Raw genomic sequence first — 26481 nt, 5'->3', positions numbered from 1 at the left:
AGGAAAATCACATCAGATGACAAAATAGTGGATGTCACGCAATGCTGGGAATCACAGCCTAGCCATGTTGATATGCATATTTTGGGGGGGCACAATTCAATCCATAACAGTCCTACTCAAATAAACTCATTACTAATTTAAAACCTGCCTTAATCTCTGAAACTTTCGTTGACACACTATCTCAGTCCAAGCCACCATCCTCACTCCCTGGACCTTCACACCGCAAAGTGCAAATCCAATCAGAACCTCCCTCTCCTTAACCTTTAAGGCAGTCTCTGCTCTCAGGATAAAAACCAAAGCCCCTTCCGTGGCTTGCCAGGTTTTGCATGAATGGCCCTGGTGCCTCTCCAGGTTCCCTCTCCCTTTAGCTTTCTTTTGCTCCAGCCTCATGAGCCTTTCAGTCTCCAAAGGCTTTCTGGCCAGACAGCTCTTGTGTAGGCTTTCTCCGGGTTAGCCCCCACTCACCCACCAGACCTTCTCCCCACGCGGTGCACGGTTTCTGCCGGCGACTCACACCAGCTTTGAATTCTCTAAGTACGGTTCTTTGATGTACAACTCTGCCCACCAGGTCAGCTCCAGGAAGCCAAGGAGGGCCCTGTTTTGCCCTCCTGTATCCTCGGTACCAATGTGGCGCGCCTAGCACCCAGCTGCTCTCAACAGGTATCTGCTGAATGAATCAGGGAGCGCACCTGAGCCACAAGGCCGGGTTGCGAGGGGCCCTCCAGGGACGGAGGACAAGGTTGCTCTCCTATTGCCGTCTCAGCCATGGCTGTCTTCGCTTTTGATTAACAATAAATGTCGAGAAATTTGCTCAAATTCATCCCATTAGAAAATTACAAACTTCAGACCCTGCTTGATCACTTGCCTGATGGCCCCGCCCCTCCGCTCCCCGAGTGCCCCTTCCGTCGCCCCCCAACTGCACCCTCTGCGCTGACCGGCCGCCCCCCACCCCGCACCCCCGACCCCGCGCCGGCCCGGCGCCGCCGCCCCGGCGCCCCCCGCCCCGCCGCCCCCCACACCTAAGACCCGGTGCCCGGAGACCCACGCCCCTCCCCGAGGCCTGAGGTCGCGGGAACCATGACCCTCGTCCGGAGCCCAAGCCCGTCAGACCCCCCTGCCTCTGGACCCCCAAGCCAGCCGGGGTCGGGCCGGACTCCCTGGGTCCTCCGCAGGCACCGTGCTGGCCACCCGCGCCCCGCGGGGTCCTTCAGGCCTCCGGGCGGGCAGCCCCCTTCGGGGTCCTTGCGCGGTTGCGTAGCAGCTGCCAGGACGCGGGCTGACCCGGAAGCGGGGTGCGGCGCCGTGGGAGCCCCGGTAGGTGGGCCCCGGGGGGGCGGGGTGGGGGCGCCGGGGGGCAGCGGGCGGCGGGGGACGGGGGGGCGGGGGGCGGGAGGGGGCGGCGGGGGCGGGGTGGGGGCGCGAGGGGCAGCGGGCGGCGGGGGACGGGGGCGGGGGGCATTGGGCGGTGGGGGACGGGGGCGGGGGGCGGGAGGGGGCGGCGGGGGGCAGCGGGCGGGGGGGACGGGGGCGGGAGGGGGCGGCGGGGGACGGGGGCGGGGGGCGGGAGGGGGCGGCGGGGGGCAGCGGGCGGGGGGGACGGGGGCGGGAGGGGGCGGCGGGGGCGGGGTGGGGGCGCGAGGGGCAGCGGGCGGCGGGGGACGGGGGCGGGGGGCATTGGGCGGTGGGGGACGGGGGCGGGGGCGGGAGGGGGCGGGGGGGGCGGCGAGGGGCGGGAGGGGCGGTGGGGAGCGGGGCGGGGGCGGGGGCAGCGGGAGGGGGCGGCGGGGGCGCGAGGGGCAGCGGGGGGTGGGGGACGGGGGCGGGAGGGGGCCGGCGCCCAGGACCGCGCGCGGGCGAGAAGCCCGGGTGGCGGGCTCAGCTTGGGTGCAGACGGGGAGCCCGAGGAGCCGTGTTTGGGGTGAGCGAGAATGAGCTTTTTCGTTTTAACGTGGCCTTCACGCTTGTGGGGCGGCTGCTAGTTGCTAGGTGCCACGGAAGTCGGCACTGACTCCCAGCGACCCGATGCACAAGGGCACGAAACGCTGCCGGGTCCTGCGCCGTCCTCACAGTGGTTGCTACACCGAAGCGCGTTGTTGCAGCCACTGTCAGCCCAGCTCTTTGAGCGTGTTTCTCTTTTTCGCTGATCCTCTGCTTTAGGAAGCATGATGTTCTTCTCCAGGGACTGGTCCCTGCTGATAATTGCCTGCTAGGCAATTGCGTGTGAGTCTGGCACTAAGGGACGAGATTCGGTGGAGGTTTGGTTCGCCAACATCCAGGATATACCTGAGATATCTCTGAGATAGCGTCAGAGGAGGCCTGGGAAACAGCAGTTAGAGCTGTACAGTAGGGTGCGCGATGAAGGGACGGTGAGAAGCATGAAGGTAGCGGCTCAGGAATGGTTGTGTGGTGTAGTCTGTGTCATTCAGCGCCTGGGCATCGTCTCTTTTTCAGACACTGTCTCACATTGGGCCCTGTGGCATGGACGCTGTTTTTGGCTCTGTTTTACCCTTGAAAACGGTCTCTCCAGGTGGGGCTGGGGGGTGTGGCCTGCGCACAGCCGCAGGGCCTGGGGCCCTTCTAAGGTAAGGGAGAAGCAGAGCTGGTGGAGGGGATTTCTCATCCTCTAACAGCAGCCACTTCTTGATTTTGCCAGACAGTGTGCTGGGCCCCTCTTCATCACCAGGAGCAGATGGCCGGGGACAGAGCCAAACCCTGTGAACTGGACCAAGAGAAATATGACGCCGATGAAAATGTGAAGATCATCTGTCTGGGCGACAGTGCGGTGGGCAAGTCCAAGTATGTCTGGAGCTTAGGAAAGAAAGGCCAGGCCCAGAGCAGACCTCTCAGGGCTCTTAGGAAAGTCTGTGGGAGTGGGAGAGAATGGTCCTGGCTGGAGTCCAGATGTGCACATCAGCAGTTAGGTTAGGTGTGTTGGAGGTAGGCAGGTGATGAGGACTGAGGAACTGGAGCTTTACCCGTGAGACCTGGCAGGTGTGGTGGGCCACCCATCATTTTTTCCTTGAAGCAACCCTGGGTGAGAAGGTGAGAACAGGGGTGTTCCCATGTGTGAGCCGATGCACCCAGAGGCGGTGCTGGTGGGCGTGGAGAGAGTTCAGTGGAAAATGTGGCCAGTACAGCTGGTGACAAATTGAACACAGGAGTGAAGATGTTTCCTTGGAGAGATTCAGTGAGATTGAGGCGAATGAGTAGAAACGGTACCTTACAGTCATCAGTGTAAAGATGCATTTTTTCCTTTGAACTGACTCCCATGCCTAAAAGGTGTGGAATTCCCTACCTGGAGAGTCCAGGCCGTGCTGTAGTGCTACCAGCTGGCCTCAAGGTTTCATGCTCAGAACAGCCCGTTCTTCACCTGTCAGGGCTTGTAGAGACACATGTCCCTTTCTGCCTTCACAGGATGAGGGTCAGGTGGCCACACACCACTGACGAGGCACACATGAGTCATGTCTTACAGGTGCTCCAGGTCTTTATTAACATGTTCAGATAGCTGTGAGAGATTCTCTAGGGGCTTTGTTGGTTTTCGCCATCTTCATTAATTCACTTTCTCTCTCTCACACACACATACGCCCTGCATCTCTGGCTGAGAGTTTCAGAGTTGCTTTGAGCATTCTCAGCAAGATGCCTATACATTGAAAGTGAAGGTGCATGTTGTTAGCTTTGGGGATTACCTGGTAAATAACACCTCTTTTCCCCACCCAAGTTTAGAACCAACAAAGAGGGAACAGAGAATGCCAGGTGGGTGGACAGCAGATGGTTAATAACAGAGAGAGCTATTGGAGAGCATCTCATGGTATGAGTCCCAAGGTGTCCTGCCTATGAACCCATGCTTCTCCATCCGCCATGTCCAATGCCAGCCTCTTATAGCCTCACTTGAAGCAGCAAAAAATAAGAATCTTATGTAGTTAACATTTCATTATAATACTTTGTCTTTTCGAGATCTTCTGTTCGGCTCTTTTATTTCATCATTTCTGCCTTTCACTTCAGCTACTCTACATTCAAGAGCAAGTTTCAGAGTCTCTTCTGACATCCATTTTGGTCTTTTCTTTCTGTTCTGTCTTTGTAATGATCTTTTGCTTTCTTCATGTATGATGTCCTTGGTGTCATTCCATAACTTGTCTGGTCTTCAGTCATTAGTGTTCAACGCATCAAATTTATTCTTGAGATCCGTCTCTGCTTTCAGCTGGGATATACTCAAGGACATACTTTGGCTCTCGTGGCCTTGTTTTAATTTTCTGCAACATCAACCTGAACTTGAATTGATGGTCTGTTCCGAAATCAGCCCCTGGCCTTGTTCTGACTGATGATTTTGAGCTTTTCCATCATCTCTTTCCACAGATATAGTCACCATTTATGTTGGTGAAAAAGGTATTTGCAATGAATAAGTTGTTTGTCTTGCAAAAATCTGTCATGTCATCTCTGGCATCATTTCTATCACCAAGGCCATATTTTCCAACTACCGATCCATCTTTGTACCTTTCGCATTCCAGTCACCCACATCTTGATTGTATGTTTGATCAATTTCAAATTGTAGAAGTTAGCAAAAATCTTCGATGTCGTCATCTTTGGCACTAACGGTTGGTGTGTAAATTTGAATAATAGTTGTATTAACTGATCTTCCTTGTAGGCATACAGATATTATCCTGTCACTGACAGCATTGTACTTCATGATACAGCTTCAAATTTTCTTTTTGATGATACCACTCCAGTTTGTTATTGTTAGCATAGAGACTATATGATTGTCTGATTGAAAATGGTCAATATCGGTCCACTGCAGCTCACGAATGCCTAGGATATCAATCTTTATGTAATCCATTTCATTTTTGACAACTTCTAATTTTCCTAGAGTCATCCTTCATTCCACGTTCCAATTATGAATGGATGTTTACAGCTGTTTCTTCTCATTTTGAATCGTGCCACATCAGCAAATGAAGGTCCACTAAGCTTTACTCCCTCCACGTCATTAAGGTCGACTCTGCTTTGAGGAGGCAGCTCTTCCCCAGATGTATCTTGAGTACCTTCCAAGTTGAGGGGCTCATGTTCTGGCACTGTATCAGACAGTGTTCTGCTTCTATCCATAAGGTTTTCAGTGGCCAGTTTTTTCAGAAGCAAACTGCCAGGTCCTTCTTCCTAGTCTGTCTAGAGTCTGGAAGCTCAGCTGAAACCTGTCCACCATGGATGACCCTGCTGGTATTTGAAATACCAGTGACATAGCTTCCACCATCACAGCAGTGCGCAAGGCACCACAGTACGACAAACTGACAGACAAGTAAAGTATTATTATGAAATGCACAAGGAGCTGGAGTTAGAAAACCAAAAGAGAAGAATGCACTTGGCATTTCTCAAGCTGAAAGAACTGAAGAAAAAATTCAAGCTTTAAGTTCCATTTCTGGAGGATTCTATGGGGAAAATATTGAATGATGCAGGAAGCATGAAAAGCATATGAAAGGAACACACAGAGTCACTGTGCCAAAAAGAACTGGTCAGCGTTCAACCATTCCAGGAAGTAACGTATGATCAAGAACCGATGGTACTGAATGAAGAAGTCCAAGCTGCACTAAAGGCATTGGCAAGAAACAAGGCTTCAGGAATTGATGGAATGTCAACTGAGATATTTCAGCAAGCAGATGCAGCACTAGAGGTGCTCACTCATCTATGCCAAGAAACTTGGAAGACAGCTACCTGCCCAACTGACTGGAGGAGATCTAAATTTGTGCCCATTCTCAAGAAAGGTGATCCAACAGAATGTGGGAATTATCATAAAATATCATTAATATCACAGACAAGTAAATTTTCCTGAAGATCCTTCAAAAACGGTTGCAGCAGTACATCAACAGGGAACTGCCAGAAATTCAAGCCAGATTTAGAAGAGGAGGTGAAACAAGGGTTATCATTGCTGGTGTGAGATGGATTTTGACTAAAAGCAGAGAATACCGGGAAAATGTTTACCTGTGTTTTATTGACTATACAACAGCATTTGAATGTGTGACTCATAACAAATTATAGGTAACATTGCAAAGAAAAGGAATTCCAGAACACTTAATTGTGCTCACGTGGAAACTGTACATAGACCAAGAACCAGTTGTTTGAACAAAACAAGGGGATACTGCCTGGTTTATAGTCAGGAAAGATGTATGTAAGGTTGTATCCTTTTACCATACTTAATCTGTATGCTGAGTAAATAATCTGAGAGTCTGGACTATGTGGAGAAGAATGCGGCATCAGGATTGGAGGAAGACTCATTAATAACCTTCGTTATGCAGATGACATCACCTTGCTTGCTCAAAGTGAAGAGGACTTGAAGCACTTACTGATGGAGATCAAGGGTCACAGCCTTCAGTATGGATTACACTTCCACATAAAGAAAACAAAAGTCCTCACAACAGGACCAATAAGCAACATCATAATAACGGAGAAAATATTGACGTTGTCAAGGGTCTCATTTTACTTGGATTTGCAGTGAACACCCATGGAAGCAGCAGTCAGGAAATCAAAAGACACATTGCATTGGACAGATCTGCTACAAAAGACCTCTTTAAAGTGTTTAAAAAAAAAAAAACTAAGCTGTCACTTTGAGGACTAAGGTGAACCTGACCCAAGCCATGGTATTTTCCATCTCCCCGTATGCATTTGAAAGGTGGACAATGAATAAGGAAGAAGAAGAAGAATTGGTGCCTTTGAATTATGGTGTTAGTGAAGAATATTAAATATACCATGGACTGCCAGAAGAAAGGAACAAATTTGTCTTGGAAGTACAGCTAGAATGCTGCTTAGGAGCAAGGATGGTGAGACTTCGTTTCATGTATTTTGAACATGTTATGAGAAAGGACCAGTCCCTGGAGAAAGACATCATGCTTGGTGTAGTGGAAGGTCAGTGAAAAAGAAGAAGACTGTCAACAAGATGGATTGACACAGTGGTTGCAACAATGGGCTCAAGCATAACAATGATTGTGAGGGTGGCACAGGACCAGGCAGTGTTTCGTTCTATTGTACATAGGGTCGCTCTGAGTCGGAACCAACTCGATGGCACCTAACAACGACATTATTTTGTTAGTAATTTATGCATCTGTGAGATACTGTTCTGTGGTTTTCTTTTTGCTACTTACTGTCTTTGTCCAGTTCGGGTATCAGGGTGCACTGGCCTCAAAAAATTGGGATTTCCTTCCTCTTCTATTTTTGAAAGGGATTATATAAAATTGATATTAGTTCTTAAATGTTTGATGGCATTTTCCACTGAAACCATTAGGCCTGGAGATTTCTTTTTTGGGAGTCTTTTAATCATGAAATTTTCTTAATAGTCGTACAGCCATTCAAGTGATCTTTTTCATGTTGGGTGAATTGGGGTAGTTTGTGCATTTCTTGAAATTGGTCCGTTTCATCTGCGTTGTCAAACGTATGTGTGTTTGTGATATTTGCTTATCCTTTTGGTGTCTGCAGGGTATGTGGTGATAGCCCTTCTCTCATTCCTGATACTGGTGTTTTGTGTCTTTCTTTTTTTCTTTATCAATCTTGCTGAAAGTTTGATAATTTTGTTGATCTTTCAGAGAATCAGCTCTTTGATTTTCTCTGTTTCATTGACTTTTCTCTGTTTTTCCATTTTCAGTTTCATTGGTTTCTGCACTTTATTATTTCCCCCCGTCTCCTTCCACACAGCTTCATTTTGCTCTTCTTTTTCTAGCTTCTTGAGAGTGGGAACTTAGAGTATGTATTTGAGACTTTTCCTCTTTTCCGATGTATGCGTTTAATGCTGTAATGTCCTCTTCACTAACTTAGCCGTTTTCCACAAGTTTTGATGTATTTTCATTTTCATTCAGTTCATTTTTTTTTTCCTTGGGACTTCCTTATTGGCTACAGGTTGTTTAGAAGAAGTGTATTTGGGTTCCAAATGTTTGGAGATTTTCCTGTTGTCTTTCTATTACTGATTTCTAGTTTGATTCCATTGTGGTCCAAGAATATGCTCTGTATGATTTCAGTTGTTTTAATTTTGTTGAGGTTTGTTTATGGCCCAGGATGTGATCTGTCTTGGACTGTGTCCTGCAGACATTTGAAAATAATGTGTATTGTGCTGTTGTTGGGTGGAGAAAATTTTGAAGATAATGAATGGCAACACTGAGATGAGACGGATGTTCAAATTATCAACTTTTAAAGCAGCCATCATAAACATGCTTCAGTCAGCAGTTATGGGTCGCTTGAAACAAATGCGAAAAACAGAGTTTCATTAAAGAAATAGAAGGTATAAATAAGAATCCAAAAGTAATTTTAGAACTGAAAAATACAATAACCAAAATGAAAAACTCACTGAATGGGGTCAGAGCAGGATGGAGAAGACAAAAAAAGGAATCATTGAACTTGGAAGTAAAGTAGAAGTTATTCAATATGAGCAAAAGTAAGAATATAGATTGGGAAAAAAATGAACAGAGCTTCCAGGACCTGTGGGACTGTAAGAAAAGATGACATTTGTGTCATCAGAGTCCTGGAAGGAGAGGAAGAGGAGGGCAGAGCTAAAAAAGTGCTAGAAAAAATAACGGTTGAAACTTCCTAAATTTGGCAAAAGGTATAAACCTATGGAGTCAAGAAGATAAACCAAAGCAAAAACAAATAAAAAAAAAACACCAAGACACAACACAGTCAAACTTCTGAAAACTAAAGACAAAGACAAAGTCTTGAAAGCAGTAAAGAGAAAGGACCCCTTACCTGTAGGGAAAAACAATTAGAATGACACGGCTTTCTCATCAGAAATCATGAGGCAAGAAACCAGTGGCACAGTTCTGAAAGGAAAGAACTGTCAACCCAGAATCCTAAATCCAGCAACAATGTCCTCAAAGAACGAAGGAGAAATCATTTTCTATTGAAGAAAAACTAAGAGAATTTGTTTCCAACAGACCTACCCAAAAAAGAATGGTCAAAGGATGCTTTCTAAACAGAAAATGATAAAAGAAGAAATCTTGTATCTCAGAGAGAAAGAACAGGGTAAGGAAAAATAAATACAGTACGATAGGGTTTATTCTCTTCTTGAGTTTTTAATTTATGTTTGTTGAAGCAAAAATTATAATACCGTCTGACGGAGTTTTCAATGTGTATAAAGAAACTATTGAAGACATTAAACAGGAGAGGGTGAAGGGACATAAAGGGAGGTAGATAAGTAGTTTACATTTTACTCCAGTGCTAAATGTTGACACCAGTAGACTGTGGAAAACTTATACATATATGAGGTAATAATGCAAATAGTTACATGATGAACTACTAACTGAAAACCTGGTGATTAAAACCCACCCAGAAGTGCCTTGGAAGACAGGCCTGGCAATCTATTTCCAAATGGTTGCAGCCTTGACAGTCCCAGGGAGCAGCTCTGCCGTGCCCAAATGGAGCCTTGACAACCACAGGGAGCAGCTCTGCCGTGCCCAAATGGAGCCTTGACAATCCCAGGGAGCAGCTCTGCCGTGCCCAAATGGAGCCTTGACAATCCCAGGGAGCAGCTCTGCTGTGCCCAAATGCAGCCTTGACAATCCCGGGAAGCAGCTCTGCTGTGCCCAAATGGAGCCTTGACAATCCCGGGGAACAGCTCTGCTATACCCAAATGGAGCCTTGACAGTCCCAGCTCTGCCGTGCCCAAATGGAACCTTGACAACTCCAGGGAGCAGCTCTGCCGTGCCCAAATGGAGCCTTGACAGTCCCAGGGAGCAGCTCTGCCGTGCCCAAATGAAGCCTTGACAATCCCAGGGAGCATCTCTGCTGTGTCCAAATGCAGCCTTGACAATCCCGGGGGGCAGCTCTGCTGTGCCGCCCAAATGGAGCCGTGACAATCCCGGGGAGCAGCTCTGCTGTGCCCAAATGGAGCCTTGACAACCCCAGGGAGCAGCTCTGCCGTGCCCAAATGCAGCCTTGACAGTCCCAGGGAGCAGCTCTACTGTGCCCAAATGGAGCCTTGACAATCCCAGGGAGCAGCTCTGCTGTGCCCAAATGCAGCCTTGACAAACTGGGAGAGCAGCTCTGCTGTGCCCAACTGGAGCCGTGACAATCCTGGGGAGCAGCTCTGCCGTGCCCAAATGGAGCCTTGACAATCCCAGGGAGCAGCTCTGCTGTGCCCAAATGGAGCCTTGACAGTCCCAGGGAGCAGCTCTGCCGTGTCCAAATGGAGCCTTGACATTCCCAGGGAGCAGCTCTGCTGTGCCCAAATGCAGCCTTGACAAGCCGGGAGAGCAGCTCTGCTGTGCCCAAATGCAGCCTTGACAATCCCAGGGAGCAGCTCTGCTGTGCCACCAAAATGGAGCCTTGACAATCCCAGGGAGTAGCTCTGCCATGCCCAAATGGAGCCTTGACAATCCCAGGGAGCAGCTCTGCCGTGCCCAAATGGAGCCTTGACAATCCCGGGGAGCAGCTCTGCCGTGCCGAAATGGAGCCTTGACAATCCCGGGGAGCAGCTCTGCCGTGCCCAAATGGAGCCTTGACAATCCCGGGGAGCAGCTCTGCCGCCCAAATGGAGCCTTGACAATCCCAGGGAGCAGCTCTGCCGTGCCCAAATGGAGCCTTGACAATCCCAGGGAGCAGCTCTGCCGTGCCCAAATGCAGTCTTGACAATCCCAGGGAGCAGCTCTGCCGTGCCCAAATGCAGCCTTGACAATCCCAGGGAGCAGCTCTGCTGTGCCGCCCAAATGGAGCCTTGAAAATCCCAGGGAGCAGCTCTGCTGTGCCCAAATGCAGCCTTGACAATCCCAGGGAGCAGCTCTGCTGTGCCCAAATGCAGCCTTGACCGTCCCAGGGAGCAGCTCTGCTGTGCCGCCCGAATGGAGCCTTAACAATCCCAGGGAGCAGCTCTGCCGTGCCCAAATGGAGCCTTGGCAATCCCAGGGAGCAGCTCTGCTGTGCCCAAATGGAGCCTTGGCAATCCCAGGGAGCAGCTCTGCCGTGCCCAAATGGAGCCTTAACAATCCCAGGGAGCAGCTCTGCTGTGCCCAAATGCAGCCTTGAGAATCCCAGGGAGCAGTTCTGCTGTGCCCAAATGCAGCCTTGACAATCCCAGGGAGCAGCTCTGCTCTGCCGCCCAAATGGAGCCTTGGCAATCCCAGGGAGCAGCTCTGCCGTGCCCAAATGGAGCCTTGACAATCCCAGGGAGCAGTTCTGCTGTGCCCAAATGGAGCCTTGACAATCCCAGGGAGCAGCTCTGCTGTGCCCAAATGGAGCCTTAACAATCCCAGGGAGCAGCTCTGCCGTGCCCAAATGGAGCCTTAACAATCCCAGGGAGCAGTTCTGCCGTGCCCAAATGGAACCTTGGCAATCCCAGGGAGCAGCTCTGCCGTGCCCAAATGGAGCCTTGACAGTCCCAGGGAGCAGCTCTGCCGTGCCCAAATGGAGCCTTGACAGTCCCAGGGAGCAGCTCTGCCGTGCCCAAATGCAGCCTTGACAGTCCCAGGGAGCAGCTCTGCCATGCCCAAATGCAGCCTTGACAGTCCCAGGGAGCAGCTCTGCTGTGCCCAAATGCAGCCTTGACAATCCCAGGGAGCAGCTCTGCCGTGCCCAGATGCACCCTTGACAATCCCAGGGAGCAGCTCTGCTGTGCCCAAATGCAGCCTTGACAGTCCCAGGGAGCAGCTGTGCTGTGCCCAAATGGAGCCTTGACAGTCCCAGGGAGCAGCTCTGCCGTGCCCAAATGGAACCTTGGCAATCCCAGGGAGCAGCTCTGCTGTGCCCAAATGCAGCCTTGACAGTCCCAGGGAGCAGCTGTGCCATGCCCAAATGGAGCCTTGACAGTCCCAGGGAGCAGCTCTGCCGTGCCCAAATGGAACCTTGGCAATCCCAGGGAGCAGCTGTGCCGTGCCCAAATGGAGCCTTGGCAATCCCAGGGAGCAGCTCTGCCGTGCCCAAATGGAGCCTTGACAGTCCCAGGGAGCAGCTCTGCCGTGCCCAAATGGAACCTTGGCAATCCCAGGGAGCAGCTGTGCTGTGCCCAAATGGAGCCTTGACAATCCCAGGGAGCAGCTGTGCTGTGCCCAAATGCAGCCTTGACAGTCCCAGGGAGCAGCTGTGCTGTGCCCAAATGGAGCCTTGACAGTCCCAGGGAGCAGCTCTGCTGTGCCCAAATGGAACCTTGGCAATCCCAGGGAGCAGCTGTGCTGTGCCCAGATGCAGCCTTGACAGTCCCAGGGAGCAGCTGTGCCGTGCCCAAATGGAACCTTGGCAATCCCAGGGAGCAGCTGTGCCGTGCCCAAATGGAGCCTTGGCAATCCCAGGGAGCAGCTCTGCCGTGCCCAAATGGAGCCTTGACAGTCCCAGGGAGCAGCTCTGCCGTGCCCAAATGGAACCTTGGCAATCCCAGGGAGCAGCTGTGCTGTGCCCAAATGGAGCCTTGACAATCCCAGGGAGCAGCTGTGCTGTGCCCAAATGCAGCCTTGACAGTCCCAGGGAGCAGCTGTGCTGTGCCCAAATGGAGCCTTGACAGTCCCAGGGAGCAGCTCTGCTGTGCCCAAATGGAACCTTGGCAATCCCAGGGAGCAGCTGTGCTGTGCCCAGATGCAGCCTTGACAGTCCCAGGGAGCAGCTGTGCCGTGCCCAAATGCAGCCTTGACAGTCCCAGGGAGCAGCTGTGCCGTGCCCAAATGGAGCCTTGACAGTCCCAGGGAGCAGCTCTGCCGTGCCCAAATGCAGCCTTGACAGTCCCAGGGAGCAGCTGTGCCGTGCCCAAATGCAGCCTTGACAGTCCCAGGGAGCAGCTCTGCCGTGCCCAAATGCAGCCTTGACAGTCCCAGGGAGCAGCTGTGCTGTGCCCAAATGCAGCCTTGACAATCCGGGAGAGCAGCTGTGCTGTGCCCAAATGCAGCCTTGACAGTCCCAGGGAGCAGCTGTGCCGTGCCCAAATGCAGCCTTGACAGTCCCAGGGAGCAGCTGTGCCGTGCCCAAATGGAGCCTTGACAGTCCCAGGGAGCATCTGTGCCGTGCCCAAATGCAGCCTTGACAGTCCCAGGGAGCAGCTGTGCTGTGCCCAAATGCAGCCTTGACAGTCCCAGGGAGCAGCTGTGCCGTGCCCAAATGGAGCCTTGACAATCCCGGGGAGCAGCTGTGCCGTGCCCAAATGCAGCCTTGGCAATCCCGGGGAGCAGCTGTGCTGTGCCCAGATGCAGCCTTGACAGTCCCAGGGAGCAGCTCTGCCGTGCCCAAATGCAGCCTTGACAGTCCCAGGGAGCAGCTGTGCCGTGCCCAAATGGAGCCTTGCCAGTCCCAGGGAGCAGCTGTGCCGTGCCCAAATGCAGCCTTGACAGTCCCAGGGAGCAGCTCTGCCGTGCCCAAATGCAGCCTTGACAGTCCCAGGGAGCAGCTGTGCTGTGCCCAAATGCAGCCTTGACAGTCCCAGGGAGCAGCTCTGCCGTGCCCAAATGGAGCCTTGACAGTCCCAGGGAGCAGCTCTGCCGTGCCCAAATGCAGCCTTGACAGTCCCAGGGAGCAGCTGTGCTGTGCCCAAATGCAGCCTTGACAATCCGGGAGAGCAGCTGTGCTGTGCCCAAATGCAGCCTTGACAGTCCCAGGGAGCAGCTGTGCTGTGCCCAAATGCAGCCTTGACAGTCCCAGGGAGCAGCTGTGCCGTGCCCAAATGGAGCCTTGACAGTCCCAGGGAGCATCTGTGCCGTGCCCAAATGCAGCCTTGACAGTCCCAGGGAGCAGCTGTGCTGTGCCCAAATGCAGCCTTGACAGTCCCAGGGAGCAGCTGTGCCGTGCCCAAATGGAGCCTTGACAATCCCGGGGAGCAGCTGTGCCGTGCCCAAATGCAGCCTTGGCAATCCCGGGGAGCAGCTGTGCTGTGCCCAAATGGAGCCTTGACAATCCCGGGGAGCAGCTGTGCTGTGCCCAAATGCAGCCTTGACAGTCCCAGGGAGCAGCTCTGCCGTGCCCAAATGCAGCCTTGACAGTCCCAGGGAGCAGCTGTGCTGTGCCCAAATGCAGCCTTGACAGTCCCGGGGAGCAGCTCTGCTGTGCCCAAATGGGGTCACCGTGAGTCGGAATTGACCCAACAGCAACCGACAACAGCAGAACGACCACTATGAAAGCTATAAAAGGAACACTCAACAACACTGTAGGTAAATCGTAATGGAAGTCCAAAAAAACGTTCAGGTAACACACAGGAAGGCAGTGCTGCCATGTACGGATTGTCTTTTTTCATTCAGCTTGAGATTTTCCTTGATCTATTGAAATTTATACTTTTTTGAGTATTAAGTTATGACACTCTGGGTCTTCTTTAAACCTTCTGTTTTAGCTGGCTTCCTGTGACACCACCCCAGCAAGGGAAGGGGTGCAGCACCCACTTGTTACTGCCAGGAGCGGGTCTTCGTTTCCTAGGGCTGCCCCCATAAACTACTACAAACTGGTTTTGGAGGCTAGAAATCTGTGGCCCTAGGCATTCCTTGGCCTCTGGCAGCATCTCTCCAGTCTCTGCCTCACATGGCTCTTTCCTCCATCTGTCTGTCTCCATGTGTCTTCTCTTACAAGGACACCAGTCATATTGAATTAGGGCCCACCTGCTCCAGTATGGTCTCACGTTAACTAACTATATCTGCAAAGACGCCATTTTCAAACAAAGACGCATTCACGGGTACAGGGGTTAGGACTTCAACAAATCTTTTTGGAGGACACGGTTCAACCCAGAACAGAAGTCCAGGCTCCCTACTGACCATGCAGGGAGGGGGGCTTTGTTACCATCAGACAGGGGTGCAAGTTCTGCTCCCTACTTGACCTTGACCCTGACCTAGCCAGGGTGGAAGTCCAGGCTCCCCACTAGGCCATTGCTGCCGGGGTTGGGGATAGAGGCCAAGGTTTTTTCCATGGTGTTTGGCTGGTGGCTGTTGTCCAAAAGTTTTTATCTTGCTGGCTGCGCCTCTTCTGGTACTTTGGCCAAAGAGAGCAGGCTCGTGTTGGGACTTTCTTGGTGTTTCAGGCTGCCAGCTTCTTCAGCCCCAAGTCTGGGTAACAAGGCAAAATGAAAACCCAGGACTCACCACCGTGTTGTTCCTGGGGTCCTGAAGTCCTCTGTCAGTCAGCCGCCTCCATTTTGCAGAGTTGTCTTATATTTGCTTTATATTTAATGGCCCGAGTTTTCAGTCATCCTTAGCCAGGAAAGAGGGAAAAGTTCGTCTACTGCGTTTTCCCATAAGCAGAAATTATACAGGACTTTTAAAATACCTGTGTATCCTAAATAATTCTTGTTTCCTTTATGATTTATTTTCTAAACTGCAGGTTATTTAGAAGTGGATTTGAGTGTCTGATTGCTTTTCAGTTTTCGAATACATGGGCTGTTAAAACTCATTTTTGCTTTTTATTTACAACTCAACTGCATGTAGTCAGAGAACATGATCTTGATGGTGTGTTTTGGGCAAGGGTGTTGTTTTGAGGTTTACTGTAGGGTCTACTTGGTGGTCAGTGGTTATGTAACCTGGAAAAGAATGTGTATTCTCTTACTGGATTCAGGATATGTATTAATTAAGCGTGTTCGCTATGTTCACATGCATTTGTTCAAACACTGATCAAGCTCCACTCCACCATTCGTGAGGCTCTAGGCACTGGGAATCAGCAGTAAACTGAAAATTTAAAGACTTCTCTGTGAACGCCCCACTCTGAAATGCTTCTGGTTGGTGTGACATGCAGGCCTGAGGGGTGGGTAGAGTTTTCCTCTTACAAACGGAATGATTGGAGTGTCTCGCTGCCTGGGCACACATGAGCAGGGGCCTGAAGGAGGTGAGGGGGACCTGCAGAGGTTGGGAAAATGGCATCAGGCAGAAGCCACAGCCTCCCTGCCTTGGTTTCCCCGAGCATGCCGCAGTCAGGAGTGGGGGTGCACTCGTTCAGGACAGGCGGTGAATGGGTCGGTGCTGGTACGCAGTCCAGGTGTGGATACAGGTGGTGCCACTGACTGGATAAGTCAGGGGCAGGACCAGGTCAGTGGGCCAGTCAGACTCACTTCAGACCGGTTGACTTTGTGTTTCACACAGACTGCCCCTCTGTAGACAGATGGCCAAGCTCAGGGGAGAAAAAAAAAACAGGGGAGAGGGGCCATTATTTCTTCAGCTGATATTGGTGGTCAGGGGCTGCGCCCCCAGCAGCCTCACCCAAGAAGTGACAAGCCGTGGTGCTGTTTGGGGCCACTGTGGAGGCACCAGGTGGGTGGGCAGCCCTGCATTGCCCCAGGAGAGGGCTGTGTAAGCCGCAGCATGAACAGGTTGTCAGCCAGGGCACGTGGCAGGGGCACTGACTGAGCCCTCCCCGTTCTCTTTGCAGACTCATGGAGAGATTCCTCATGGACGGATTGTATCCTTCGCAGTGTGACATGCACCCTGTACCTGTTCCCTGCAGCCCTCCAGTCCCCATGACCACCCCAACCCACTGCCTGCCCTTTTACCAAGACCCCCAGCTGTCCCTCCCAGAGGAGTGAGCGGATGCACAAGTCTTGGTCACCCTGCACTGTGTATTTCGGAGCACACGCAGTTTAGGGCTCACAGGGCCTAGTCTGGAGTCACAAGCCTGGACCCAGCTCCACCCTCTCCCCTCCCCTTCCTCCTCCTCCTCCCCCTCCTTTCACCCTTCTTCCCCTCTTTCGTCTTCTCCTTCTCCTCCTCCCCCTCCTTAGGAGCCCTCTGACCTTGAACAAGTGATTTGGCCTCTCTGAGCCTGTTTCCTGATCTGCAGAGCCACACAACACCCTGAGTGCTGGGAGGGGACAACTGTGTATTTGTTCCTCTCCCCTCCCAGCTCCCTCTGTCATCCACCTCCCTGCCCCTGCCTCCCCGCCCCCCGCCCAGCCCTGCAGGCTTACAGAGGGAGGACTACAAGGCTCAGATCCCCTTCGTTGGGGTCCATGTTCTCACGCCAGAGTTACCGTGACCTGCCTTCTGCCCACCAAGTCCTTACTGACCTCTAGGCTTGGCCCGCTGACATTTAAGAAGTCCTCTGATGTGAATGAGCTTTACAGACGAGCTGCCAACCCCTCCGTCCCCCAGGCTGTCAGAGTGAGACCTACCTTGACACCTGGGATGAGACCCCCTCCCACCCCACCCATCCCTTGATCTATAAACAGGCCGGGGCTGGGGTTTTTCTCTCCGCCAGAAGGAGCTGGGACTTCCATGCATTTGTCCAGCTCCAAGATACCATTCATGACAACTTATCTGGAAAATTCTACTCCCCATTTTTCCTTGGACTTGGGTGGCCTGGGCATTCTGCAGGCCCTCCCACCCTCATCCTCTGCAGAGCTCCCCACTGGGTGGCTGCTCTTGTGCCAACAGCATTTGGAGCTCATCCTCTGTCTCCAGGGTGCCCGTCCGCAACACCCATTGGATTCCAGGTTGCTTCATACATCTTTCTCGGTTAAGACCCTTCCCTCACTCCCTTCTGCATGTCTTTGGCTCCTTGACCCGCCTGCAGTCGGCCCCAGCAGCTGTCCACATACGCTCTGACCCTGTATAAGCACACTGCCACAGTGGATGGCAAGACCATTCTCGTGGGTGAGCAGCCGCCCAGGAGAGGGAGGGTGGTTGAGAGGTGGGGTGAAGAGGAAGAAGCATGGGAACACTCACAGAAGGAGGAAAGGAGACCCCAGGGAGGGGGCGAGGGGCAGTAGGGGAGGTCCCTAAGAGCCAGGAGGCTGGTGGGATTGTGGGGGAGGAAGGAGGGCACCGACCCAGCATCTGAGCCAGCATGGGGTACGGGGGTACAATAAGGTGGAAGGTTGGGGGCTGTGCCTGCTGGAGGGAAAATAAGGCACAGAGGTTTAAGGCAGTAGTTTTCTCAAGTCTTGTGGGTTCTAATTCAGCCATTGTAAGGAAACATTAAATGTGATCTGAACATTCTATCACAGAGGGCTCTGATCTTCCACAGACGTACACACAGACGCACACGTGTACATACAGCTGTACGTCCAGGTGTCTGTGCATCTCTGTGTGTGTGTGTGTGTGTGTGTGTGTGTGTGTGTGCGCGTCCACCAAGAAGACGTGGCAATCTTAGATGTCGATGCACCAAACAAATCAGAGCTACAAGGTACCTGAAGCAAAAACGGACAGGACGAAAAGAAGAAATAAATCCACAGTGCGTTGCCCCCAGCGTTGACAAATCTACAGATGCACACACGCGCACATGAACACGGACACACACGCACGTGCACACATGCACACAGACACACGTGCACACATGCACACGCACACATACACACACACACAGATGCGCAGACGCACACACAGACGTGCAGGCACCCAGCAGTCTCCTTGCCCCTGACCTGGGTGCACTGTCTCCTGACCTCACACACAAGCAGGGCAGCATGTCTCCACACCTCTGGCCGTCCCCACACACATTCAACCCATGTTTCTGCAGAGACCTGCACAGGTGCTTGGTGGTGGGGTTGTGCCCTGGGCAGTCACAGCTGTGTCTCTGTTGCAGACTTTTGGGACACAGCAGGCCAGGAGCGCTTCCAGAGCATGCACGCCTCCTACTACCACAAGGCCCACGCCTGCATCATGGTACGAACGCATGCAAGGCTGGGAGCTGGTAAGGTGGGCCCGGGCCAGCAGGGCCTTCAAACCACACATGCTCCCAGAGGTCCTGGGTGAGACTCCTGCCCAGTGACCTTCTTTGGGATGGGGGCAGGTTGTTTCAGCAAGGTGTTGGGTGCAGAGCAGGTGGGGAACCACATTCTAGTAGGAGGAAAATGAGGGCTTCCACACAGGTGACCACATCCTGAGATCTGCCCCATGGCCCTGGTGTTATGGATTGAATTGTGTCACCAAAAAAATATGTGTCAGCTTGGCGAAGCCATGATTCCCAGTAGTATGTAATGATCCTCCATTTTTGTGATTTGATGTAATTATTCTCCATTTTGTTAAGTAACTATGTTGATGATATTATGTAACTATGTTGTTGATACTATGTAACTGTCTTTCATTTTATATGTTGTAAATCCTAAAGCCTTTGTGAAATGGGATCAGAGTGGGGTATATCTTGAGTCACACCTTTTGTCTTACAAGAGATAAAAGGAAAGTGAGCGGAGAGGGGGGAACCTCACTACCACAAAGGAAGAAGAGCCGGGAATAGAGCATGTCCTTTGGACCCGGGTGTCCTCTTCACCCCTGCGTGTTTGTCAGTTTGTCGTACTGTGAGGGCTTGTGTGTTGCTGTGCTGCTGGAAGATATCAGCAGGGTCACCCATGGCGGACAGGTTTCAGCTGAGCTTCCAGACTAAGACAGACTAGGAAGAAGGACCCAGCAGTCTACTTCTAAAAAAAGTTAGCCGGTGAAAACCTTATGAATAGCAGTGGAACATTGTCTGATACAGTGCCAAAAGATGAGCCCCTCAGATTGAAAGGCACTCAAAATACAACTAGGGAAGAGCTGCCTCCTCAAAGTGCAGTTGACCTTAAGGACGTGCATGGAGTAAAGCTTTCAGGACCTTCATTTGCTGATGTGGCACAATTCAAAATGAGAAGAAACAGCTGCAAACATTCATTAAAATTGGCACGTGGAATGTACAAACTGAATTTAGGAAAATTGGAAATCATCAAAAATGAAATGGAACACGTAAACATTGATATCCTAGGCATTAGTGAGCTGAAATGGACTGATATTGGCCATTTTGAATCAGATAATCATATGGTCTACTGTGCTGGGAACGACAGCTTGAAGAGCAGTGGCGTTGCATTCATCGTCAAAAAGAACATTTCAAGATCTATCCTGAAGTACAACGCTGTCAATGATAGGATAATATCCATACGTCTACAAGGAAGTACAGTTAATACTACTGTTATTCAAATTTATGCACCAACCACTAACGCCAAACATGAAGAAATTGAAGATTTTTACCAGCTTCTGCAGTGTGAAACTGATTGAACATGCAATCAAAATGCACTGATAATTACTGGTGATTGGAATATGAAAGTTGGAAACAAAGAAGGATCAGTAGTTGGAAAATATGGCCTTGGTGATAGAAATGATGCCAGAGATCCCATGATAGAATTTTCAAGACCAATGACGACTTCATTTTAAATACCTTTTTTCACCAAAATAAACAGTGACTATACACATGGACCTCAGCAGATGAAATACACAGGAATCAAATCGACTACAACTGTGGAAAGAGATGTTGGAAAAGCCCAATATCATCAGTCAGAACAAGGCCAGGGGGTGGCTGTGGAACAGACCATCAATTGCTCATATGCAAGTTCAAGTTGAACCTGAAGAAAATTAGAACAAGTCCATGAGAGCCAAAGTATGACGTTGAGTATATCCCACCTGAATTTAGAGACCATATCAAGAATAGATTTGACACGTTGAACACTAATGACTGAAGACCAGATGAGTTATGGGATGACATCAAGGACATCCTACATAAAGAAAGTAAGAGGTCTATAAAAGACGGGAAAGAAAGACCAAAATGGATGTCAGAGGAGACTCTGGAACTTGCTCTTGAACATCATGCAGTTAAAGCAAAAAGAAGACATAATAAAGTAAAAGAGCTGAACAGAAGATTTCAAAGGGCAGCTCGAGATGACAAAGCAAAGTATTATAATGACATGTGCAAAGAGCTGGAGGTGGAAAACCAAAAGGAGAGAACATGCTCTGTATTTCTCAAGCTGAAAGAACTGAAGAAAAAATTCAAGCCTCAAGTTGCAATAGTGAAGGATTCTATGGGGAAAATATTAAACGATGCAGGAAACATTAAAAGAAGACAGAAGGACTACAAATAGTCATTATACCAAAAGGAATTGATCGATGTTCAGCCTTTTCAAGAAGTACCATATGATCAGGAACTGATGGTACTGAAGGAAGAGGTCCAAGCTGCACTGAAGGCATTGGCGAAAAACAGAGCTCCAGAAACTGATGGAATATCAATTGAGATGTTTCAACAGACGGATGCAGCACTGGAAGTGCTCACTCATCTATGCCAGGAAATTTGGAAGACATCTACCTGGCCAGCCGACTGGAAAAGATCCGTATTTATGCCTATTCCCAAGAAAGATAATCCAACCGAATGCAGAAATTATAGAACAATATCATTAATATCACATGCAAGCAAAATTTCACTGAAGATCATTCAAAAGTGGCTGCAGCAGTATATCGGCAGGGAGCTGCCAGCAATTCAGGTCGGATTCAGAAGATGACATGGAACCAGGGATATCATTGATGATGTCAGATGGATCCTGGCTGAAAGTGGAGAATACCAGACGCATGTTTACCTGTGTTTTATTGACTACCTTAAGGCATTTGACTGTGTGGATCATAACAAATTATGGATAACATTGCGAAGAATGAGAATTCCAGAACACTTAATTGTGCTCCTGAGAAACCTGTACTTAGATCAAGAGGCAGTTGTCTGGACAGAACAAGGGGATAATTCATGGTTTAAAGTCAGGAAAGGTGTGCGTCAGGGTTGTATCCTTTCACCATACCTATTCAATCTGTATGCTGAGCAAATAATCTGAGAAGCTGGACTATTATGAAGAAAAATGGGCATCAGGATTGGAGGAAGACTCACTAACAACCTACAATATGCAGATAACACAACCTTGCTAGCTGAAAGTGAAGAGGACTTGAAGCACTTACTAATGAAGATCAAAGACCACAGCCTTCAGTTTGGATTATACCTCAACATAAGGAAAACAAAAATCGTCACAACTGGACCAATAAGCAACATCATAAACGGAGAAAAGATTGAAGTTGTCAAGGACTTCATCTTGCTTAGATCCACAGTCAACACCCATGGAAACAGCAGTCAAGAAATCAAAAGATGTATTGCATTGGAACAATCTGCTGCAAAGGACCTCTTTAAAGTGTTGAAAACCAAACACGTCACCTTGAAGACTAAGGAACGCCTGACCCAAGCCATGGTGTTTTCAATCACTTCATACGCATGTGAAAGCTAGATGGTGAATAAGCAAGACGGAAGAAGAATTGATTACTTTGAATTGCATTGGTGAAGAATGTTGAACATACCATAGACTGCCAAAAGAATGAACAGATCTGTCTTTGGAAGAAGTACAACCAGAATGCTCCTTAGAAGCAAAGATGGCGAGACTGCGTCTTACATACTTTGGACATGTCAGAAGGGATCAGTCCCTAGAGAAGGACATCATGCTTGGTAAAGTGGAGGGTCAGCAGAAAAGAGGAAGACCCTCAAGGGGATGGATTGACAAAGTGGCTGCAGCAGTGGGCTCAAGCATAACGATTGTGAGGGTGGTACAGGACTGGGCGGTGTTTTGTTCTGTGGTACGTAGGGTTGCTGAGTCAGGAGCAACTCAACGGCACCTAACGATAACAACAAAGGAAAATTCTAGAAATATATAAATTACAAAGAAATTTTAAAACAAAGTTTAAGCAATAAAAATAATAGACTAAGAATAAAACAAAATTAAAATTAAACGTGCTAGACAGCTGCTGGCGAGTCAGTCCTGACTCATGGAGACTCCAAGTGCAACAGAACGGAACATTGTCCGGTCCTGCGTCATCTTCACAATTGTTGGCATGTTTGAGTCTATTGTTGGAGCTGTTGTGCCAGTCCGTCTCACAGAGAGTTTCCCTTGCCCTCACTGGCCCTTTGCTTCACCAAATACAGTGTCCTCTCTTCCAGCAATAATCCCTCCTGATGTCATGTCCAAAGCAAGCACGTCAGACTGTGTTCTGTTGGGATCCATAAGGTTCTCATTGTCTAAGTTTCAGAAAGAGATCACCAGGCCTTTCTTCCTGGTCTAAGCCTGGAAGCTTCAATGAAACCTGTCCACCATGGGTGACTCAGGTGGTGTTTGAAATACCTGTGGTCTAGCTTCCAGCATCACAGCAACACACCAGCCACCAGAGGACAACAGATTGACAGGTGGTGGGAAACAGGCTGTATCAGGACAGTGATGCAGCTTACAGTTGTTAAAATAGGAAATTAAGATGAATAAAAAATCGCTTCTGCACCTTGGGCTGCAGACGGCGCAGGTTCAGGTGGCACAGGCCCTGGTTGGAGGGGCTGCATCACAGAGCAGGGCCCAGAGCCTGCACTTGCCTGCTCATGCAGGGCTCCGGGTGGAACGCAGAGGTACTGAGATCCTGAAGCATCACCTCTGCACCTTGCAGGTGTTCGATGTGCAAAGGAAAGTCACCTACAAGAACCTGAGCACCTGGTACACGGAGCTTCGGGAGTTCAGGCCCGAGATCCCCTGCATTGTGGTGGCCAATAAGATTGACGGTGGGCACTGGGGACCACCATGACACATTCCTCCTTTCCTGGGACAATGCACTTTGACCAATCCACCCCCTTCCCAAGAGACAGCCCACCCTTGCCCAAGGTGAAGGCCCGTTGGTGGACCCCATCCTGGGATGCAGACAGTGGCCCTCGGCACCCCACTTCCCATGGTCCACCCTCCTCTTCCCCTGTGGACATGCCCCGCCCTACTTTCTCTCTGCAGCAGACATTAAGGTGACCCAAAGAAGCTTCAATTTTGCCAGGAAGTTCTCCCTGCCTTTGTACTTTGTCTCAGCTGCTGACGGTACCAACGTTGTGAAGGTAAGGGGCTGCAAAGGCGGCCCACTGCAGTGGGGGCGGGGGGGGCGGTGCAGTGAGGTGACCTGGGAACCATGAAGAGGAGGGGATTGGGTGGGGGGTGGTGGAGACATGGACGGGGGGATAGGCACTGCTACGGGAAGTATGGTGGGAAGAGGATGGGCTCACTTGGTGAGGTGGGCTGGGAGGCACAGAGGGTGTCAGCTGGGCTTTAGAGGATAGAGTGCCAAATGGACTCCCGATGGGGCCAGTGGTGCAGGGCAGGGAAGGTCAGAGCATGCCCAACCACTGCCATTTTTCCCTCCCATTGTCCCCACCTGCCCAGCTCTTCAACGATGCAATTCGATTGGCTGTGTCTTACAAGCAGAACTCCCGGGACTTCATGGACGAAGTTTTGCAGGAGCTGGAGGTTGGTGGGCTGTGTTTCGGGATGCAGAACGTGAGCCCAATAGCATGGCTGTTTCCTGCTTTTGCAGGCAGCGCAGGCGTGCCATGCCCAGGCTCCAGATGTCTCACCACAGTTGTGCACACGCGCGGCCAGGCCTTACCTGCCACTTTGTTCACAGAACTTCGAGTTGGAGCAGAAAGAGGAGGATGTGCCGGGCCAAGGGCAGCGGGGCAGCACCGAGAGCCCACGCCCATCCTGAGCGCAGAAGCCCAGAGGAAACCTCTCTCCAGGACAGGCTGGGGGTAGGGCTGGAGCCCTTGCAAAATACCCCTCCTTCGGCACCCAACTAGCTCTGAGCTGGGTTCTGCCCCGCCTCTTATACATGCACTCATCCCGTCCCACCTTTGTTGCCCATGACGTCCGGCCCTACACAGTTGTCTCCTCCCAGTACTCAAGGTCAAGGATGGGGTCAGCACCAGCAAACTCCCTGGGCAGGTGTAAGAGGTCCACATCTCCCCGAAGTGGAATTAGGGGTCACTGTCAGCCCTGCCACTGGGCCTGGGACAGTGACAGGGCTCAAGGGACGTGCGCAGGTGCTCTAAGAAAAGTAAGACCCTCCTGACAGCGCACAGGGCGTGTTCCTTGCCTTTCCACCAAGAGATCGATTTCTAGCCCTGACCACCCCCCACCCTGCTGAACTTGGAGGGCCTCCATACTTTTCCCATGGTCCAGTACTCTAGTCTCCCAACCAACTTTTTTAAAAATGGTTTTGAGCAGAGAGCTATTCATTCCATGATTTCTGAGCACCAGCCAGGTTTCAGGAGCCCTTGTAGGTGTGTCGGGTGCATTGGTGCGCAGTGAGACTGAGGCCATGGGAACAGAGCTGGCTGCTGAAGTCAGAGCAGGCAGTGTCTCACCTGCCGATTTAGCCATAGACATGCTTGCTGACAGATCACAGGCCCATGCAACCAAACCCCAAGACATACCCGCTTGAAATACAAGAAACTGCTTCAAAGAGAGCTTCCTTCAAACCTCCTTCAGCATGTGGGGCATGCCTTCACATCTCGAAGGACTCATATGGGCCCTGTGCCCTCGTGGGTGGCCGAGGGCTGCAGAGGGGCCACCTCACTGCCTCCACAGTGGTGGACGTGGTTCCTCGCAAAGTACTCGTGACTCACTAGTATGTTTTTATGATAATCTCATGCATAATTTGCATTGTCTTTGTTATTTATTTTGTCTGTACTGTTCTCTTTTTTACAATAAAGGTTGGGTTACGTCAACATGGGGTGTGTGCTTACGCTTTGTGGACCTTTGGTACTGAAAATAAACACCGTAGAGAACTTAGAGATCGTAAACCACACGAATGAAGGGAAACTGCCCCCACCTGTCACACTAGAGTGACCCAGGTTAACTCCTGAAGTAGGTGTAATTGAGATTTCGGTAGAGCTTAGTGTTTTAACAAGAATGGGTATAAATTTGGGAGCTCAAGAACAATAGTTTTTCCAATCTGAATAACGGATTTGAATTTAGAATTTAAGAGATTTCACCTGACCAGGGATTTTCAGCCTGGAACCACAGGGTGAGTGGGGTGAAAGATGACTCCGATGTCTGTAATGAGCATTGGTTTTTAAAATATAACCATTTATTGAGATATAATTCACATATATAAAACTCAGCATCATTACTGGTTTTACGTAACTATTTTGGATCAGGTTCCTGGAAGCAGAGCCCAAGAAGGGAATTATTGTTCCAGTGATTACTGGGGAATTCACTGAGGAGAAAGGGAGGGAGGGAAGCAGGGTCAGGCAGGAGGCAAGAAGCTAAATGAGGTTGTGGTCTTGGCTGGAGGCCAGCAGCAGCCTCGCTGGCACTTAGGGAAGCTCCAGAGAACAAACTGCCTCAAGGAGTCACGGGCCAGTTGGCCAAGTACGTCCATGGGGAGGAGGGGATGCGGGGTGTGGATCACAGCCTCCAGAGCAAAGTGGCTCCTGTTTTAGCAAGGACAATTATCTGGGGAAATGGGCAACTGTGAGTTTTATCTGCCAACACTCGAGGTACTGGGGGATGAGGCTCAGGCAGGTAAATGTCTGGGTGGGCACATCCATTAGAGCCCACCCTTCTCATCATGCAGCTCCATCGGCTTCTCAGTTAAGTGCGTTCCATCCGGAAAGAGCTTCTCCAGAGTCTGAGTGGTCACAATTTCTGGGGAAATGTGCAAAAGAAGGGTCAGTGGGAAACAATGAGCCATAGCCCCCACTGAAGCAGTTGGACCCTGTGCAAAACCGTGCTTACATCTCCCTCTTCCACCACCCATCCTGGAGGCACCTCTCCTCTGACTAGCACTTCTGCTGGTCTGGGTGGCTTGCCTCGTGGGTTGACAGTGATTTTTTTTTTTTAATTGTGCTTTAAGTGAAAGTTTACAAATCAAGTCAGTCTCTCACATAAAAACTTATACACCTTGCTACACACTCCCAATTACTCTCCCCCTAATGAGACAGCCCGCTCTCTCCCTCCACTCTCTCTTTTCATGTCCATTTCACCACCTTCTAACCCCCTCCACCCTCTCATCTCCCCTC

At 50.6% G+C, this 26481-nt stretch overlaps 1 protein-coding gene across 3 annotated transcripts; it reads left to right on the top strand.

Annotated features, from left to right (window-relative positions):
* Positions 1–1263: 1263 nt before the first annotated feature.
* Positions 1264–25171, top strand: RABL2B (RAB, member of RAS oncogene family like 2B). Of its 3 annotated transcripts, none has more exons than XM_049884801.1 (9): positions 1264–1314; positions 2654–2796; positions 16273–16302; positions 17413–17492; positions 18421–18500; positions 23091–23202; positions 23426–23520; positions 23843–23926; positions 24084–25171. In XM_049884801.1, the coding sequence occupies exons 2-9, from the start codon at positions 2690–2692 to the stop codon at positions 24162–24164; spliced, it is 669 nt and encodes a 222-aa protein (XP_049740758.1). In that variant the 5' UTR covers positions 1264–1314; positions 2654–2689; the 3' UTR covers positions 24165–25171. The 3 variants fall into 3 exon arrangements, with proteins under 3 accessions (XP_049740758.1, XP_049740757.1, XP_049740755.1); XM_049884800.1 differs by having other exon boundaries at positions 23423–23520; XM_049884798.1 differs by having other exon boundaries at positions 16273–16323; positions 23423–23520.
* The last annotated feature ends 1310 nt before the right edge of the window (positions 25172–26481 follow it).

This window comes from Elephas maximus, chromosome 4 (assembly GCF_024166365.1).
Source record: "Elephas maximus indicus isolate mEleMax1 chromosome 4, mEleMax1 primary haplotype, whole genome shotgun sequence".
Classification (NCBI taxonomy): Eukaryota; Metazoa; Chordata; class Mammalia; order Proboscidea; family Elephantidae; genus Elephas; species Elephas maximus.
The sequence above is the reverse complement of the archived record's forward strand: the minus strand, read 5'-3'. Positions and strand labels throughout refer to the sequence as shown.